Source organism: Cherax quadricarinatus, chromosome 7, assembly GCF_038502225.1.
Source record: "Cherax quadricarinatus isolate ZL_2023a chromosome 7, ASM3850222v1, whole genome shotgun sequence".
NCBI classification, from domain to species: Eukaryota; Metazoa; Arthropoda; class Malacostraca; order Decapoda; family Parastacidae; genus Cherax; species Cherax quadricarinatus.
The window spans coordinates 63,228,019-63,248,773 of NC_091298.1; the positions used below are offsets into that span (position 1 = coordinate 63,228,019).

A 20,755-nucleotide genomic window follows, 5' to 3' on the forward strand; every position below is an offset into this window, starting at 1 on the left:
CAACGGGTGTGAAGGTGGGAAGATATTGCAGCAAAATACGTAGTCCGTAAATGGAATACCTCGATAAGAAACTGGTAGGTCATGTACTGCTGACCGCGCAGCAGTGTCTGCCTGTTCATTGCCCTGTACGTCAACATGACCAGGGACCCAACAAAAAACAATATCTTTATGCTTGGTAAAGATGCGGCATAGCCAAAGTTGGATACGGAGGACTAAGGGGTGAGGTGTATCAAATTTTTGTATAGCCTGTAAAGCACTAAGGGAGTCTGAGACAACCACAAAAGATGACACAGGCATAGATGCAATACGGATAAGTGCTGTAAGGATGGCATATAATTCAGCAGTAAAAATACTAGCCGAAGATAGTAAATGCCCTTGTACGACGCTGTCCGGAAACACTGCTGCGAATCCTACGCCGTCAGAAGACTTGGAGCCATCTGTGTACACAGCAATGGCATGAGAATGAGAGTGAAAGTGGTCAAGAAAAAGAGAGCGGGAAGCGACCGTAGACAGTTGGGCTTTCGAGCAAGGGAGGGAGAAAGAACAGACTCGAACAGCTGGAACTTCCCAGGGGGGTAGGGAAAAGTGAGATGCTACATGTACATAGAAAGGTGGTAGTTGAAGAGAAGACGAGCGAATGAAGGCGAAGAGAGAAGGGACGGAGTAAACAGGGGCGTCGAACAAATAAAGAATGTCTACTAATATCAGTGACCATTCTATAAATGGAAGGATTGCGGAGATCATGAGAGCGTACATAGTAGCGCAGGCAATGGGCATCACGGCGATCGGATAAGGATGGAACGTTCGCTTCTGCATAGAGGCTCTCGACAGGGGAAGAGCGGAAAGCACCAAGGCATAAACGTAATCCTTGGTGATGAATGGGGTTAAGGCTAGAGAGAGTAGCAGGAGATGCTGCTGAATAGATCTGGTCACCATAATCAAGTTTCGATAAAATAAGGGTGGAATGTAGGCGAAGGAGGGTTCGACGATCAGCTCCCCACGAAAGATGAGCAAGGGTTTTAAGAAGGTTCAGCCGGCTGTGACAAGTTGCCTTCAGAGAGGTAATGTGAGGTTTCCAGGATAACCTACGATCAAAGAGAAGGCCCAGAAACTTGACTGTATCACGTTCAGGGATACGGGAGCCATAGAGGTACAAAGGATGATCGGAGATGACGGAGCGTCTAGTGAAAGTGATTTGGTGGGTTTTAGTGCTGGAAAATTTAAACCCACGTGTGGTGGCCCAATTGGAAACACGGTCGACTGCATGTTGGAGAGAAACTGTAAGGAGGTGACAATCAGCGCCTGCACAGGCAATAGCAAAGTCATCAACATAGAGTGATGACCAAATATTTGATGGAAGACTAGAGGCCAAATCATTAATAGCAAGGAGAAAAAGTGTTGTGCTCAGAACACATCCCCGGGGGACACCTTCAGCTTGGATAAAGTCCGGGGAGAGCACATTATTAACCCGAACACGGAAATGCCTGTCAGTTAAAAAGTTCTTAAGGAAGGATGGTAGATTGCCTCGAAGGCCTAAGGAGTGGGCTTGGGCTAAAATATTATACCTCCAAGTTGTGTCATATGCCTTCTCAAGGTCAAAAAATATGGCAATAACTGAGTGGTTATTCGCAAAGGCATTACGAACATACGTATCCAAGCGTAGTAAGGGGTCTATGGTAGAACGTCCCTTACGAAAGCCATATTGACGAGTGGAGAGACTGTTGTGTGTCTCTAAATACCACACTAAACGTCTATTTACTAGGCGTTCCATTACTTTGCAAACTGCACTGGTAAGAGCAATGGGACGATAGTGGGAGGTTTCATGTCCCGTAGTGCCTGGTTTGCGGAAAGGGAGAACAATGGCGGATTTCCACAGCTGTGGAAGAACTCCTTGTGACCAAATAAGATTGTAAAGGCGTAATAGGACTGCAAGGGCTGACTGATGTAAATGTTGTAGCATACGAATATGAATGTCGTCGGGCCCAGCTGCCGATGATCGACAAGCTGAGAGTGTTGCCTCCAGTTCTTGAAGTGTAAAAGGCACATTATACTGTTCTTCTCTGAGAGAAGAAAAGTCCAAGGGTGCTAACTCTCTGGCAGACTTTGAGGAAAGAAATGAGGGGCATAGATGGAGTCCCTGAGAAATACGGACCAGATGATTGCCAATTTCATTGGCAACATCTAGTGGGTTTGCTATATCAACACCGGCAACCCGCAGAACAGGAGCCGGGTCAGGAGAATATTTACCACTCAGTTTTCGTCCTTTTTTCCAGACTGCACTCATAGAGGAAGCAGAGGTGATGGTGGAGACATAATCTCGCCAGCAAGTGCGTTTAGCGTCACGGATGACATGGCGAGCGATCGCACGCTTCTGTTTAAAATCAAGGAGTTGCTCTGTGGTTCTATTGTACCGGTACCTGCCCCATACAGCGCGTTTCAAACGTACTGCACGAGCACAAGCAGGAGACCACCAAGGCACGCATTTCTGAGAATGCCTGCCCGAAGTTTGGGGTATAGAATGAGAAGCTGCGGTGAAAACGGAGGACGAGAAGAGGTGTAAGGAAGAGCAAACTGAGAGATCGATGCAAGAGAGAGTATGAGTCCGAGGATCAAAATGGGTGTGAGTACCTGTATTTAAAACATGGAGGGGGTGGGTGGCAAGAAAAGCCTCTAACTGAATTCCACGGGAATCACAGTGAGACCCCCCCCAGAGGAAATGGTGGGCATTAAAATCACCAAGTAACAGAATCGGTGGTGGTAATGACGAAACAAGGAAGGCAAAATCTGGAATAGATAATGCCCGAGAAGGAGAGAGATATAAAGAACAGAGCGTATACCACCTATGTAAGTGGATACGGGCTGCTGTGTAATGCAGCGAAGTATGAACAAATAGCTGATGGTACGGAATATCAGTGCGGAGAAGAAGGGCACTTTCATTAAAGGTCCCATCAGGAAAAGGATCTGAAGAATACAATAAATTATAGCCTGAGATGTGAGAAATAACAGCAGAGTGTAATATTGGTTCCTGTAAGCAAACACCAACAGGGGCAAACTGGGAGAGTAACATCTGAAGCTCACCCCGATTACCCCTGAGGCCGCGTATATTCCACTGTAAAAAGGCCATGATTGGCAATGATAAAGATACTTGAAATCCGCAGGTAAGGGTTCCTACGGACTAGAAGGGTTAGAAAAGTCCACATGCGGAGGCAGTGGAAAATGTTCAAGCAGCGAAGGAACGGTGCGCTGTGAAGAAAGGAGTTGCGCAGATGAAGCAGAGGAGAGAGAAAGAGCGGAAGGTGGATCAGTGTCCATTGATGGTTTGGTCTCTGCAATATATTCAGAGATTGCTTCAAGTGTTTCGGAATTCAGAGATGTCGTATGGGAGACAATATTGGGAATGGTAGGGGGAGGATGAGTAAAGATTGGAACTGTATTGGACTGTACCAAGGTAGGGGGGGGGGCCGAAAGGGTGGAGGGAACTGGAGAAGCGTGGCAGGGGACAGAAGAGACAGGAACCTGGGAGGTGGCAGAAGAGGAAGAAACTTGGGAGGGAACAGGGGAGGAAGGTACATTACGAGGAGGGTGAACCTCTGCACTTGTAACGGAGCCAGTGAGAGGGGAAGAACTAGGGACAGAGACAGGGAGGGTAAAATGAGGAGGTGGAAGATGGGTAGGAGGTGTTACCGGACCTTTTTTTGACTTTTGAGAAGTAGAGGGACGATTGGGAGGAGGTGTCGTACGAGGTCTCGTCGATACTGAGGCTTGTAAGAGAGAACTCGAAGAAGCGAGATTAGACTGAGGCGTTGAAGTAGGGACGTCTGAGCCGAGGACAGCAAAAGGATTAGATACAGGTAACCACAGAGGTGGGTGTAGAAGATGGGATACCAGAAGTGGGGGGACGTTTTGAAACACGGGAATAAGAAACACGTGGGAGTCTCCCTTGGAGGCAGAGATGAGAAACTGCCATGGCATAAGGGAGACCTTCTGTCTCTTTGAGGTAACGGATTTCCCGCTCGTTTAAATAGACCTGACAACGGCGAGAGTACGAAGGGTGAGCCTCATGACAGTTAAGGCAAGAGGGAGATCGATTGCAAGACGTATTAGAATGGTCATCGGCACCACAGACTGGGCATTCGGCGATAGATCTGCAATATTTCGCTGGATGGCCAAATCGCCAGCAATTTCTACACTGTTGTGGTGTAGGGATCACCTTTCGAACTTGTAACCGATGTCCTGCTATATAAACTGAGGATGGGAGTTCTCGGCTGTCAAAAGTTAAACGAGCCACATTGCTAGGGTATCGTCTCCGCCCACGGGCAGGAAGAACGTAAGTGTCTACCTTGAGGATTGGGAGATCTTGGAGTTCCAGCTGTTCTAGAATGTCGGTGCCACATGTCTGGAAATTTTGTTGAACTATGGTATGGGGCAGAATGACGGTACCACTACAAGAATTGAGGGAATGATGTTTTTCAAGGGTGACAGGAACAGTATCTATATGGGAAAGACGAGAGAGCTCACGAGCCTGGGTAGCATTCTGTACGGTAATGATGCGCGTACCGCTCTTAAGAGCATGAAAAGAAATATCTTTACCAACATGGCGTAGGAGTGCCTTGCCAATACTATGGTCAGAAAGATAGGCAGTAGAGGAAGTTGGTCGTAAAGTGAAGAATTTAGTCCACTGTTCAGTCTGAAACTGAGCGTGGAAAGGTAGTGAAGGACGTGTCGATCGTTTCTGAGAAGAACGAGAAGGTGAAGGTGGAGAAGTATCATCAGCAGGTAATTGTCGTTGACGTTTAGGCGTGGGACCAGAGTTGGTCCGACGTGGAACGGGTCGGCGATTTGAAAATTGCCGCACCGTAGAGGGAGAGGCCGGAAGCATAGTCAGAGGAGAGCGAAGGTCTGATAAATCGAAGGAGTCAGTCGAGGCCTCAGTACCTGAAGCGGGTGAGGAAACAGCACCGGCAATAGGTACAGAGGCATGAGGAATGTCTGAAGAGTGGTCCAAAGACGAGGCGGGGTCAGAACGGGGTGCGGTATCAAGAAGGGGCCCGGGGGTACCAGGTTCATGGACTAGGGCTGCCATGGTTAGGTTACTTCTTTCTTTTTGTTTTTAAGAAAAAAAAAGAAAGAAGAAAAGAAAATAAAAATAAAAAAAAGAAAAAAAAGGGGGGACCGGGGAGGGATAGGTCCTAGGAGGAATGAAAGGGCCAGAAATCTCCCTCCGCGCCCAAGAGGATCTCAGCACCCCAAGTAGTGCAGATGCAGCATGGAACCCGTGCCATACCCTACCCATCATGCTAGTAAACTAACAATCCGGGATAGCAACCTCACATCTGCCGAGCTACCTCGGTGGACAAAAGAGAGGGCGGCCGGATATCCGCCACAAAGCATACCTCCTTCGGCCACCACCCCCGGAATCCGAAAGGTGGCTTCCAGAGATACACTCGTCGCCCGAAAGACACCCAAAGCTACTCCGGGATACCGGAGAGGGATCGGGACATCCCCAGGCGATCCAGATTCCACGGCAAACTACGCCACCGCTAAGAACCTCAACGGAATGGGATGGACCCCGGTAACCTTTCTCCTACCCAGGAACTAGCGCGCCTGTGGGAGAAATCCCAAAGGACAAAAAGAGGAAGGGCAAAAGGGAGGAGTGGGGAGGAGGAGGAGGAAAGGAAAAAGGGGAGGATGGGGAGGATGGGATAGGGGAGGGGAGATTGGGGGGTAATTAGGTTCGGTCTGAGGAAGAAGACCGATAGGTCTAATTCCTCAGACCAAGAGCCTCTTCACCACGCCAAGGAGCCCCCCTTGAAGAGGATCTGTGCTCCAGTTCCCCGAATTAAGCCTGAATGCCTTCCACATCCCCCCCCAGGCGCTGTATAATCCTCCGGGTTTAGCGCTTCCCCCTTGATTATAATAATAATAATCTTCCATAGATAAGAATTTTGAACAGATTCCAAATAAATGAAATTTACATTAATAAACTGCATTGCATTCCACAAATCTGAAATGAATGATCAGTATATCACTTTCTATTTCACCTCGGGAGACGATCCTCAATTAAATAAGAGGCTACATAACACCATGGATACAAATATTGCTGCTATGGTGCCAAGATGTACTGTATCCCCCCCCTCCTTTTTTTTTGTAAGGAACACAGTGCTGTATGACCCTTGTGGGTTTAGCACTTAGTTTTGATAATAATAATTGTAAGGGACAAATTTAAAAAACTGCATAATCATACTAGGCAAAGCTATGCTGTTAAAACATTAGAAAAGGCCTAGTATAAAAAAAAAATTTATTTCAATAAAAATGTACATATTAACATTTTAAAAATTACTGGGCTTTGTACACCCAGAATTATATGAATAATAAAAATTCACCCACTTATTTTTTAGTTATAACTAGAGAATATTTGGGCACATTTCATATATAACTGTTATACAGTAAAATATATTCACCTGAAGTATCATTTGCTAGTAATCATCAGGTGTTTAATCAAGTTGAATTTTTCCACTACCTCAAACATCTGAATGCCAAATTTTACACTACTTATACCTTTGGTCAATGTCAGTGCCATTAATGTTAGAACACATACTGCACTGGCAAGTTAGATCAAAATTCAGGAAGTGACTGACCCATATTTAGCTGTAGTGAATGATCCCCAATTGCAGATTTCAGTGTCCATGTTTAAAATCACTGCTACTGTAACTTCAGATATGGTTGTCATTAATCACTATTCTTTCATAGAAATATAATCATGATTTGCAGGACCAAGGTTTTATTAGTTATTGCTCTAAGAGCATATCATTGATATTTGGCATGTTCAAATGCATAATCATAAGTGAAAATTTTAAGGGATACCCATCCTTCCAAATATAGTAATGGCTACCATTTGTTAATACGAAAAGAACCGAAGATTTAGATACACCAAAATTAACAACATTTTTAAGGCCATTTTGTGTTTACCGTAATTTACCCCTTTAGTATAATGCTGGAAGAGTTTCCAATATAATATTTTTGAGAGCTTTATACTGTATATCACAAACTTTCTTTCATAAACATTTATACCTAACACATAACTGGACTGACAGAAAACTAATCTTCTCAAGTCGTTAATAAAACAAAAAATATGAAAAGAATACATCCATTCCATAAATATTTTCCTAACCAAAAGTTTTCACAAGTTTTAATCACCAAAAGCTAGATAAAGGGCAGCACTTAATACAGAATATTAGGCTGAGGGAAAACATACAAAAGGACTTTCAACTCCTTTCATATCAACAGAAATTTAAATCTATCACTACAATGTGTACAGATATTACCTTTTCGAAGTTTGTCTATTTGTTGGTGCATGATTACGGTTTTTACTGGAATTCGTAGAGCTATTTGAATTACCTCCTACATGTCTTCCACCAGTACTGTGGTGTCCATTGGAAGCTGTTACACTATTACCACCACCACCTCCCCCCTTATTTCCCCGAGGATCCAGGTTTCCACCATTTGTATTGGGTTTCTGCAATCTAGGATCCCTCATCGATTCTGCCAAAGGTGTCCCACTAGAATTCCCAGAGCCGCCCTGGGACCCTGGACCTCGTGTGTTACCGCTTCCAGAGTCGCTGCCTCCACCGCCACTGCTGCCTATTGATTTATTAGGAGCTATAAGCTCTGAATTGGGTTCAGACATATTTGGCTGCTCAGAAAACTGCATGCAAAACCTGTCCAAATAAAAAAAATAAAAATAGTATTGCATAAATATATGGTTATTTGTTGTCAACAATAATAATGGATCTCTTCATGCAAGTGTACAGTTGATGACAAACAAATATAGACCAACATCAAACCTACCAAAACAACAATACTATACAATATCTTTCTTTCAACACACCAGCTGTATCCTACCAAGGCAGGGTGGCCCAAAAGAAAAAACGAAAGTTTCTCCTTATACATTCAGTAATATATACAGGAGAAGAGGTTACTAGCCCCTTGCTCCCGGCATTTTAGTCGCCTCTTACGACACACATGGCTTACGGAGGAAGAATTCTGTTCCACTTCCCCATGGAGACAAGAGGAAATAAACAAGAATAAGAACTAGAAAAAAAATAGAAGAAAACCCAGAGGGGTGTGTATATATGTGCTTGTACATGTATGTGTAGTGTGAGCTAAGTGTAAGTAGAAGTAGCAAGACATACCTGAAATCTTGCATGTTCATGAGACAGAAAAAAGGACACCAGCAATGCTACCATCATGTAAAACAATTACAGGCTTTCGTTTTACACTCACTTGGCAGGACGGTAGTACCTCCCTGGGTGGTTGCTGTCTACCAACCTACTACTATACAATATACTGGAAAAAAATAATCCACAAACCTAAGATGCCATAATAAAAATCCTAGGTAATCTACACAGCACCAAATATCAATTGGATTATTACTGATCTGCATCAAATTTTGACAATACTAATGACATTAACCTTCTACACAAACCAAAGCACATGTTTCTAATATTACTCCAGTCACAGCCACCTGTGGCTCAGTTGGCACTGCTCTCGCCTCACACACTGAGTGTCCTTGGTTCAATCCCTGGCATGGGTGGAAACATTGGGCATGTTTCCTTATACCTGCTGTCCTTGTTCACCTAGCAGTTAGTAGGTACCTGGGAGTTAGTCACCTGGAGGGGGTTGCATCCTGAGGGACAAAATTGAAGGACCCTAATGGAAATAAGACAGACAGTCCTTGATGACACACTGGTTTTCTTGGGTTATTCTGGGTGGCTAACCCTCTGGATTAAAAATCCAAACAAACCTTATCTTACCAACATGAAACCATAAAGGGCATAGCATCTACTCGACCAACAAGCACTGATGTTCCCAAGGCAGAATTTTAAGTCCTCTCCTATTTATGTATAAATAGCCTAACATATAATACCCAACAAGTCAAACTAATTCTCTTGTTAACAATTCTTATTTTATCCTCTCAAACAACATACCTACTACCTTAAATAACAGTAAATAGACTTAAAAATGCATCCACACTTGGATGGCAACTAACGAACTTACTCAACACCATCAGAAGGACCTATACACGACTGGGAAATAAGGCAACCTACTAAAACAATAAAAATAAAGAATAACCAAATATAAAATAAAGGTTAATTCCTAAGTCTGCATATGTGTAAATTCATATTTTTTTATTTTTTTTTTTATCACACTGGCCGATTCCCACCAAGGCAGGGTGGCCCGAAAAAGAAAAACTTTCACCATCATTCACTCCATCACTGTCTTGCCAGAAAGGTGCTTTACACTACAGTTTTTAAACTGCAACATTAACACCCCTCCTTCAGAGTGCAGGCACTGTACTTCCCATCTCCAGGACTCAAGTCCGGCCTGCCAGTTTCCCTGAATCCCTTCATAAATGTTACTTTGCTCACACTCCAACAGCACGTATTGATATTCAATACCTATCCAATACAAAATAAAGAAAAAACAAATTTATATAAAAAGGCTTGCAGGTCCCTCCCATTATGGATATTTGGCAGTGTACTGTATCATTAGTACTGCAGCAGAATGTAATAGCAGTAGTAGTACCGCTAATACAGTAACAGTGATATGATACTATTACAGGTAGCAGTACTGTTATTACAAGTACACTATTAGTAGTAGTGCTACAATTAAAAGTAGCAGGGTGCTATTAACAGCAGATAGTACTATTAATAGTAGTAGTACTATTACAGTAGTACTACTATTAAAAGTACAGCAGTATTACTATTACAAATCCTGTACTATGCTGCTATTACAAGCATAGTACTACTATGATACCTGTAATAGCAGTACTATGACAAGTATGGTAATAGTACAAGCAGCAGAACTAGCAGTCTTAGTGACATACTTACTCATTCACTTTCTGTAAGTCTCCACCTTTCCCAACGTAGAGCGTTAAGCAATTCTTGAATACACTCACGTAGCCTTTAGTCAGATTAACAATATCTCCCGGCTGAAAACAATAACGCAAAGTGTTAACACTATTATCTGAGGCTGATGTTAAAAACAGAATATAGACAACAGACAATTTTTCATGGCCTAACCAATTTTTTTTGTATCATTATCCAACATTATTCTGGATTAATAATTCTGACAAAATTGTGTTTCTCATTACAGTATTTACTGCATTTTTTTTTTTTTATAAAAAATCCATCTCGAACAGTTTACAACTAAATGTGTAAATCAAATAGATACTTTTTGTTGTGACATTAAGGTCAACATTGTTAATGCAATACAGTACTGTAGTAGGTACCATTGAACCATCTAAACAAGAGGGCTGGGGTAGTGCCCTTCTTTACAAATTAAGATGCATGACATGATTCATCTGTAAAAACCTGCAATTGCAGTCACAGTGGGGCCCATGATAACTACCCTATGGTGTACAGAAATACATATACACCATAGTGGTAAACACACTGGCCTGCGAGTTTTAGTACTCAGTTGCCACGGGCTGAAACCCCACAATTGTGTTATTACAATTTGGCGAGTCATAATTCAATGCCTAAATCTCACCTGTAGCAGCTGCCCTGGCTCTCCCCACAGTGATATGTTGATGCACCCGCTGCGGTCGGCTACTTTCACCGATCTTACTTCATGGCTTTCCTTTGTCAAATTCGGTCGACCTGCAGAATAATTAAAAATTTATTTCCTTAAAACTACAACCACAAACAAAGCATCAAGAAACTAAAAAGCAATGAGATAAATTTAAACCAATCAATTTTGTCATGGAAACCATCAACTAACTTGGAAGTTTGTAAGACATAAAACCATTATTATTATTATTCTTTCAACAAACCAGCCATATCTCACTGAAGCAGTGTGGCCCAAAAAGGAAAACAAAAGTTTCTCTTTTTAACATTAATAATGTATACAGGAGAAGGGGTTACTAGCCCCTTGCTCCCGGCATTTTAGTCGCCTTTCATGACACGCATGGCTTATGGAGGAAGAATTCTGTTCCACTTCCCTATGGAGATAAGAGGAAATAAACAAGAACAAGAACTAGTAAGAAAATAGAAGAAAACCCAGAGGGGTGTGTATATATATATGCTTGTACATGAATGTGTAGTGTGACCTAAGTGTAAGTAGAAGTAGCAAGATGTACCTGAAATCTTGCATGTATAAGAGACAAAAAAAAGACACCAGCAATCCTACCATCGTGTAAAACAATTACAGGCATTTGTTTTACACTCACTTGGCAGGATGGTAGTACCTCCCTGGGCAGTAGCTGTCTACCAAGCTACTACCTAGGATTATTATGGGGGTAACTGGGTACGTATTTGTATCTGTTTAACAGTGGATGAAGTAAACATTTGATCAGAGGTATGCAAATTCAGATGTGGAAGTATTATTATTATATGTAGGGGAAAGCACTGAACTCAGAGGTCATTCAGTGTCTGGGTAATGATGGGCAATTGGGTCTGAAAAACAGCCTAAGAGGCCTGCCCACTTAGAACATCTACGAGCACATAATTAAGCAGACTGTTCATACACCTAGGTTTTCTTTCCTTGAACATTTATTGCTTATCACAGTTTGTTTCTTGGTAATAGAAAAACACTGCCTTGCCACATATTTGTCAGAAGTCCACATCATACTTACGTCTTTAACTCCATACTAAGTATATACTTTGCATAACAGTTGGGAAGTTGGAAACTTGATGCAGTCTCACATGATCCAAGAAAATTGCTAGTGTCAAAAATTTTTATTTCAAGGAAGGAAAATAACCATCTGCTCATACTTTGCTTCTATATCTTGCCAGTGTTAACCTCAACTAACAATCTCTCTCAACTCCATGTGAAAGCACAACTGTCTATATTTCAGTATCATTGACATCATTATATTCAAAGGGAAGCATTAAACCCACAGGGGTCATTCAGCACCTGGAAAATGAGACGTAATCATAAAAAATAAAAAGGTACAATACCGTGATTGGAACGATACACAAATAACCCGCACATAGGACTAGTTAACCCCTTCAGGGTCCAAGGCCAAAATCTGAAGTGGTGCCCCAGTGTCCAAGAATTTTCCAAAAAAAAATTTGTTATTTTTTCTTATGAAATGGTAGAGAATCTTTTTGTGAAGGTAATAAAACAAAAAGTACAAAATTTGATGGAAAATTGACGAAATTATGCTCTCGCGAATTTTGATGTGTCAGCGATATTTACGAATCGGCGATTTTGCCAACTTTGACTCCCATTTTAGGCCAATTACATCATTCCAGTTGACCAAATTCTTAGCTATTTCACTAGTATTACTTCTATTCTATCGAATGAGCACAAGAAATCGCCAAGTCAACTGTTTCAACTACAAAATAAAGTGATTGGAAATTGGTAATTTGGCCAATTTAACACAAAGTTCAAAATATTCCAATATCAAAATAGCATCCAGAATAAACAATGTAGGCATTCCTGGCACTAAACTAACATTTCCTCGGTTCATTAGTTACGTTTTGAGGCTTTACAAATAAATCCCATTTTGATTTTTTATTCACATAATGAATTTTTATTCACACCAAAAAATAGAAGATTTATTGTTATGCAATATTGTAATAATTGTATAAATATCATCACCACATTTGTGAATGTATATTAGACCAACCAGCTGGCGTGTATTAGATGCGTGAGGTCGTTTGTTTACTCTTGAACATCGGCAAAAATTAACATTTCCGCTACTTTGAGCTCAATTTCAAGCCATTTCCAGTGCTAAAACCAATCAAAATCATCTCTATTTCTGTAATATGTCTTCCATTCTATCAAATGAGACCAAGAAATCACAAATACAACTATAAAAAACATACGAAAAAACACTGCAAAGTTGCTGTTTTAATCGAAAATCGTGGTTTCAGTTTTTTCTCTCATTATACACAGTGTGCTGCAGGATTTGTTTTAAGTGGTGCACACATACCACATAGATGTATTCTCTCATATCTATGCCCAAGTGTACCACTCACAGTTTATCAGAGTGAGCTGAGCTCATGACGTAGATCTACGGTTTGGACCCTGAACATAAAGCCGTAGATCTATGGGACGGACCCTGAAAGGGTTAACGGTTCAAGTTGGACTGAAACATCGTCATGAGTTTCTATGTGCAGATTATTTATGCAAGAGGTAATCATGTGAAATCCAACATACGTTACTAACTTACCTATTTCCAACACTATGAACACTAGTTTGAGATTCTTCATTCCAGGCTTCAGTTCTTTTATCAGTGTGTACTGGATGTCCATGTTGCTATAAGGAAGACATGATAAAAGCTATTAACCAGTCAAATGACTTAAAACTAAGTAATCCTATATATAATCAAGATTTTTAAAAATTGGAGATATTAATGTTTAACAACCAATATTATTATAATTGCACTGTGTATGTTGACTTTTATTTACTTAAGTTTCCACTACATTCAACAATTTTCAAAATTATTTTTGAAATCCCATCTCCTGTTAAATCCTTTAAATCCTCCAAGAGCTTCCATCATTTGTGTAGGTGGCCTGAGGGAGAATCTCTCCCAAGTGTGTCAGCTACAGTACCTTCAAATATTATAGTACACTCTTTCAATTATTATTCACAAAATGCACTAAAGTCATGTGGATCATAAAGCTCTGCAAGGTCATAAGAAGCTACTGGCAAAGGGAAGTAATGTGAAGGGTAAGCTTATGAGCTAATAAGGAAAGTCAAAGTTGGCAAAGTTAGTGTCGAAAAAAAAAAAATCATTGATTTTGTCTGCATCCAAAGTAGAGCTTTCTGAAAGAAGAGCAGATGAAATGAGGGCACCCAAGCATTGAAAAAGAAGCCGGAAATTAATTTTAATTTTAAGTACATACTCTTTCATAAATGGAACAGTCAATGAGAAGCTGCTTGACTATAAGACTCAAGTTTCAGAGAGGTGCCGACACCTCTCCATGTGATATGCTATGTCTGAATCGTGTATGGCCCAATACGCAGTTGTGCGAGAACCATTTCCCAAATCCGACAGCGCTGAAAAGTTGACAAAGAACACATCTGTTTTGATCAGAGACAGTTATTATTCTAACTTTGACCAATACTTATGCCATCAATCATGAATGCTCAGAGACAAAACTAGAAAATACTTTGAAGAGGGCAGGTCCCTTTGCAAGAAATTGATAGGTTCTGAGCTGCAGAATGTGCAGAAGAGTCTGAAAGTTCCTTGCCCTGAAGACCAGAATAACCAGAATAACTCTGTTGTCAAAGAACTGCCATTTTCTACACCATCAGAGCTTAAAACCATCAGTGTACACAGCAGCAGCATGCAAACCCAATGTAAAAATATTCAAGAGGGAGCACATGTCTGTGGCAGAGATATATGAGACTTTGTGTAAGGAACATGGAATATTAGTACCTCCCAAGATGGGATGGAAAGGAAATGGACAGAGTGAACAGAAAAGGAGGACAGAATAAGGAGAGCAGCTAGATACCATAGAAAAAAAAAAATCTACAGATTGCAGGATTATGAAGATTAAAAGTTAAAATAATGTAGACTAGGAATTTCAACTGTTTTGTAATAAAGGAACATGTGACTATAAGCAGGCTTTTGAATGGAGATAGACTAAAGGTACCAACACAATCTTTGATGATGGACAACTTCAAGCTCGGAAAGAATATCCAAAGCAAATGAATACACTGAACCCCATAATCAAGTCAAGATATGAAGCTTTCAGAGATGTCACATGAATTCCCCAACATCCTGCAATCAAAGTGGAGGTCAAGAAATTTAGTTTGATGGAGTGCGAGAGGAGACCCATGCAGGAAGATTATAAAATGGGGAATGACCAGGTGCCAAGTGAATGTGTAAGAAGTTTGTTTTGGATACTGAGAAGCTGAAGCCATGTGCTGTATCCAAACTAGTCACTTGTTAACCATACATCAAATAAAACTGCAAATAAACTAGCAAGAGCTATGGGTCTCGGTCTACAATTAATGAACGAGTTACATTCCTGCTGTTTCAACGTTAATTTGGGGCCTTCAGTATTTCCTCATAGAAAACAAATAGTACAAAGGATGGTATGTGTGTGTGTCACACATTCATAGTCACAAAACGATTTCTTTTTATGGCTATTGTTTGTAAATGCAGATGTTTGCAGCTTGAGTGTTCATAGTTAGAACCCCTGCAAACTGTACAGTAGTCACCAGATGCTTTCAATGAGAAATAATGTGGTGAAGGTGAGGCTTGCAATAGCAAGCATAAACAAACATGCAAGTAGGAAGTAGCAACAATGTAAAAAAAAAACTTAAGCTGGTGAAGCTTGTGTATAGATTCAATAAAACTACTAACAGCCAGAGGGTCCCTCCCCCTTTAAAACTCCTAGAGTAATGCTTTTATGGGTAACAAAAGCCTTGTTAATTATCACTTTCATAATTTACATACAGTAGAGTCAGAGGCAGCACCAATGGGGGACTAAAGCCTCCAAAAAATTCCATCAACCCTCCCCTCAAATGAAAATAACTCCTGTGTATGCATACATCACAATTTTTACAATTATTATTATTGTGAAAATTTTTATCATTATTACAATCAAAACTAAGCACTAAACCCACAAGGGTCATACAGTTTCACAAACAACTCGTCCTCTGAAGGCAAAATGTTAAGAGGATGTCAGTCTGTCCAGGACCACTATCAGGTTATGACTGAGTCAGCTGATAGACAGATATGTCATCTGAAATTTCCTCTCCAGAGTGCTGGTTATTTATGAATTGTTACAGCCATGGTATAATGGCAACCTTTATATCATATTGTTTTCTCTAGTATTATACCAAATCCACAAAATGTACATTGCACGATGATCAATCTACTATGTTATTCAGTATTGTAGAGAATTATCAATATTTTCAACTTTATTTTCAACCAAAGTATGTATGGGCCTGGTGCTTGAGTGTCCTTACAATCTTTACTATTATGACCAAGTCTTCGAAAGAGAAATCATTTCCATACATGCCCCAGGATAAAGTATGAACCCTCTAAGTGCTGACAACATTACGATTAAAAGAAAGTCGAACAAAACTTAATTATCACCATACTGAACTGAACAAAACACTACTAATACAAAATAAATAAAAAATAAAAAAGATAAATATTTTTTTTTCAACAAACCAGCCATATCCCACCGAGGCAGGGTGACCCAAAAAAGAAAAACTGTCACTATCATTCAACACTTTCACCATCATTCACACAATCACTGTTATGACCAAGTGCCCAGATATGATAGTTTAGATTTCACTCTAAACAGCCAATATTCCAAACCCCTCCTTTAAAGTGCAGGCATTGTACTTCCCACCTCCAGGACTCTAGTCCTGCTAACCGGTTTCCCTGAATCTCTTCAGAAAATATTACCCTGCTCACACTCCAATAGCTTGTCAGGTCCCAAACACCATTCATTTCTATTCACTCCTATCTAACATGCTCACACATGCCTGCTGCATGTTGAAGCCCCTTGCACACAAAATTTCTTTTACCCCCCGTCCCTCTATCCTTTCCTAGGACAAACCCTACCTCTCTTCCTTTCCACTACAGATTTATAAATCCTCCAAGTCATCCTATTTTGCTCCATCCTCTCTAAATGACCAAACCCCCTCGACAACCCATCTTAGCCCTTTGAATAATACTTTTAATAACCCCACACCACCACCTTATTTCCACACTATGAATTCTCTGCATAATATTTACACCACATATTGCCCTTAGACGTGACATCTCCACTGCCTCCAGCCTCCTTTTTGCTGCAGCATTTACAACCCATGCTTCACACCCATATACATATGTAAATGTAATCTTACATGCATTAAATTGTAATCCTGATAAGGAGAAAGAACAACACAAAAGAGGTTTGACCACTGAAGATATACACATAACAGAGGAGTGTACCCCCCCAAAATCTATGTTTAAAAATGTGATGATAGTAACACCTCAATGAGTTTGGAATGCTAAACAATGATTGGATATTAATTGAGTAGGGATGGAACAATACCAAAATCTTTGCCAATACCAATATTTTAAGCTGCTACCAACACCAACACCATCAAAATTAGCCAATACCTAATTTGGGACTCATACCAATACTATGAAAACTAGCTGATACCAATACTTTGGTACATCCCTAGATATGAGCACTTTAAACCCACTTAGTTTAGCTCATTCCCTTCCCCTTGAGGCAGAATTTACCTAGCAATTTTGCTGGCAGAATAGTCAGATAGGAAGCAGCATGATATAATGTATCTCTGAACACTTTCACTGCATTATGAAAAATGATTTTAGAAACTAATTTTTCAATAAGGTTTACTTTTAAAAAAATACAGTATCTATATAACCATTGTGTAAACTGCATAAATTTTTGTGCATAAATGCAGCCTGTCCTCGTAACACCAACATAAGTTTTCTACATTACAGTAATTCATTGAATGCCCAAAACCATATTTGCACAAGTGAAAAAAACCCAAGTCTTGTTACAGTGTAATATACCCAGTAAGAACGCTATAAAAAAAGTACTCCAGCACAGGAAAGCAAGGCGAGCAGGACCTAATAAGGAACAGAATGATGGCACAAAAGTTTTTTTTTTTTTTACAAAAAAGCTAAACGAGAATAAATGGAGTTGAATCGAAAAGCCACAAAACTTGTAGTAAGTGTTACAGAAGTACAGTATTTGAATAGTTAATGTAAATAACCATGAAGTTAACTGGAAAAACAAGCAGATGCAGTCAGAGGAACAATGAATATGACTGACAAGACTGGATGATAAGCAAAGCCTTGAAAGTTAGACGGGCCTGAAGTTGGTTACTTATTCCTTGTTCACATATTCCAGTAAGTATCTAGAGAAAAATTTGGTTGTTGGTTCCTTACTCTTCAGAACAGATCATTTTTTTTTTGTATTGACCTGATTATTTTTTTTTGTATTCACCAAGTTTCATTTCTGTAAGGAATAATTAAATAATGTTAAAATAGATGCATGACCACTTATCTGTATGGAGAGGATGTTCCCAGTAAACTGCTACTTGAACCTGTTGGTTGCAATCCTGCCCAATTAACTGGTCATAAATATTTGAAAAAATCAAATACACTATTACCCAATTAGAACTTTAATAAGCTCTTAGAATAGTTTAAGGTAAACACACTTAAGGAATAAGGAACCAGTAACCAAACTGAAGTCTAGTTACTTATTGTTATGTGTTGTAGTGGCTAGTACACTCGCTTCACAAGCAAGAGGTCCAAGGTTCGAATCCTGGGCAGGGTGGAATGATTTGGGCATAGTTCCTTCACTGCATTTTGCCCCTGTGCACCCAGCAGCAACTGGGGACCTGGATGAAAATCGACTGGCAGATCGTGTTCTGGGGACAAAATATTATGGTTAGGCTTTGAAGTGAGCACACACACAACACAGCTCTTAGCCTGCAAATAAACAGTGGTAGAAATTCCCATTTTCAGTTTTGTACTCTTACAATATTTGTTGGGAGGGGGGGGGGAGGGAGGGAAAGTAACTAACTTCAGGCCACATATTGTAATATATACTACTAAAAATATTAATCTACATTTACAGAAGATACATAACATTTGTTATGCATTTTGGGAAAGTTACACATGTGTAAACAAGGTGAAGAGTCTATAATTAAGCACAAATTTTGGGCAGACTAAAACTAAGGGTTATACAGGTTTCTAGACGAATTAACTACTGTAGATGTAGTAATAATTACAAAAAAATCAACAGTCAATAAATCCTGGGAGGAAAAGCAGATGTATTAACTAATTGTTATATAATGACAATAAAAACAATAGTCATTAAATCACCACAAAAGGGTATTAACAAAGAAATAGAATGGCCATAGATTTAGGCTGTAATGCCCTGTAATTAAAAAAAAAAAAAAAAAAAAGCAATGTTAGCAGTGCACGCCTAACCTGACCTTTGTAGTATTTTGTATATCGTGGTACATACACAAGTTTATACACTGAGATATGATGTCACTTCCTGTATCCTTTAAAAGCTAGGCTTTAAATAATATTACAAGAACCCCATTGGAAATAAGTTGCTGACTTTTTTGGAGCTATCCTAAGTAATCTACACATGTCACTATGTATGATAATTATAGTCTCATAAATCTGGGTAACTGTAGTTATTTATACCTGTATCTAAATAAACTTATCAGATATAACAGCTTCTCAGGTGTTATTTAATGATAAGGTAAAATCCGGGATACTTTACATTAAATAATTTACAACAATGTCAGATTTTATCCCAACATCCATGTTTATATAGTATGTTTACCTGTAATGTACCTGTGACCAGTTTTGAAAACTATTGCAGGGCAGCTGAGGCCAGTCTGTTGACTGCCTGGTCAACCAGGCTGTTATTGCCAATGGCCTGCAGGCCTAATGGCCCTGCACCCTGGTATATTTTGTCAAGTTATTTTCTGAATTGGTTTAGTTCCAGTTGGATGTTACTCTTAAAATTAATAAGAAAAACAATATAAATTAGATAAGGTCTTTTCATGAGAGATGAAGTGTTTACATCATCATCATAATACCTAGCAGGCAATGCCTCTGCACTTTTCCAAATGTCTCCAGTTTTCATGATGCAATCAGGATCTGGATTACAAATAATAGCAAAAATATAAGTTAAAATAATGTAGTGTGGCAAGACTGAACAAGGCCTCACTTGTTTAAGTGTCACCAAATTAGCTACATAAATATGTCTCAGTATCAAGCAGATAGACAAGCAGTCGAATCAAGTCAGAAAAGCATCAAGTTACAACTGCAACAAAGACTATATTAACTAGACTTCCTATAACATTAGTTATATCTCTTTAAATGTTTTCTGGATTAGTTCTACCCCAAAGGAGGTTCCTTGCTGATGGTGAGGGACTCCTGATCTAAGAAACTGAAGCTATACTCAAATTCCTTGAATCTAGCCTGAATGACTTCCATTCCCCCCAGGCATTGTATGATTCCTATGGCTTCCCCATAAATACAGTCTGGAGTAATTCGGAAATTTTGCAGTGGCAAAGGAAGCAACACGTATTTTACAATATAACTTTTGAACTCTCTCTCTAGAATTATTTGTAATTATGTTAGACAAATATGCAATTCAGGTGCTGAAGTTAGTTGCAGTAGCATAACACTGGACTGAATCCTCATTATCTTCATCTTATCTTAACATAACCTTACAAAATCTGAAAAGGAAATAGTATATCTACCCACTACACACAGCAAGAAAACATGAAGAGGACTTCTTATGCAAAAACTAACGAAATTATATTCTAGCACACAGTGAAGGCACAAATCTACACATGGAACATTATTATTATGAGGAAGCACTAAACCCATAGGGAATACAGTGGACCCCCGCTTAACGATCACCTCCCAATGCGACCAATTATGTAAGTTTATTTATGTAAGTGCGTTTGTACGTGTATGTTTGGAGGTCTGAAATGGACTAACCTACTTCACAATATTCCTTATGGGAACAAATTCGGTCAGTACTGGCACCTGAACATACTTCTGGAATGAAAAAATATCGTTAACCGGGGGTCCATTGTATACAGCATACACAGAGAAGAGTAATGACAATTATGGTTTACCTACAACTGATCATATAAAAATTCATCAATGAAAGTTTAATAACCATAATTACCAACTTGAACCTCCAGCAGCTGAGCTAGCCTCATGGTGGTGTCCCATCCTCAATCATAATTACTATAAACTAAGGTCAATAGTACGTCA

The 20,755-nt window shown here is 39.8% G+C and overlaps 2 protein-coding genes across 10 annotated transcripts in view; one reads left to right on the forward strand and one right to left on the reverse strand.

The window, feature by feature from the left end:
• LOC128687056 (synaptonemal complex protein 1) overlaps positions 1-20,755 on the forward strand; it is a 361,887-nt gene that overhangs the window by 289,609 nt on the left and 51,523 nt on the right. The gene's annotated exons all lie outside the window — the stretch shown is intronic.
• Positions 6,285-20,755, reverse strand: part of LOC128686933 (SOSS complex subunit B1) — a 90,647-nt gene continuing 76,176 nt past the window's right edge. For 4 of the 8 annotated variants that reach the window (XM_070082612.1, XM_070082610.1, XM_070082611.1 and 1 more), the window contains exons 2-6: positions 18,199-18,369; positions 13,181-13,266; positions 10,552-10,661; positions 9,891-9,991; positions 6,285-7,718 (exon numbers count right to left, since the gene is read on the reverse strand). In XM_070082612.1, coding sequence (XP_069938713.1) covers positions 7,322-7,718; positions 9,891-9,991; positions 10,552-10,661; positions 13,181-13,266; positions 18,199-18,290 — 786 coding nt within the window. In that variant the 5' untranslated portion in view covers positions 18,291-18,369 and the 3' untranslated portion in view covers positions 6,285-7,321. Of the gene's footprint in view, positions 7,719-9,890; positions 9,992-10,551; positions 10,662-13,180; positions 13,267-13,856; positions 15,570-18,198; positions 18,370-20,755 lie in introns of those variants that run through there. The other 4 variants (XM_070082616.1, XM_070082613.1, XM_070082614.1 and 1 more) reach the window with 2 other exon arrangements.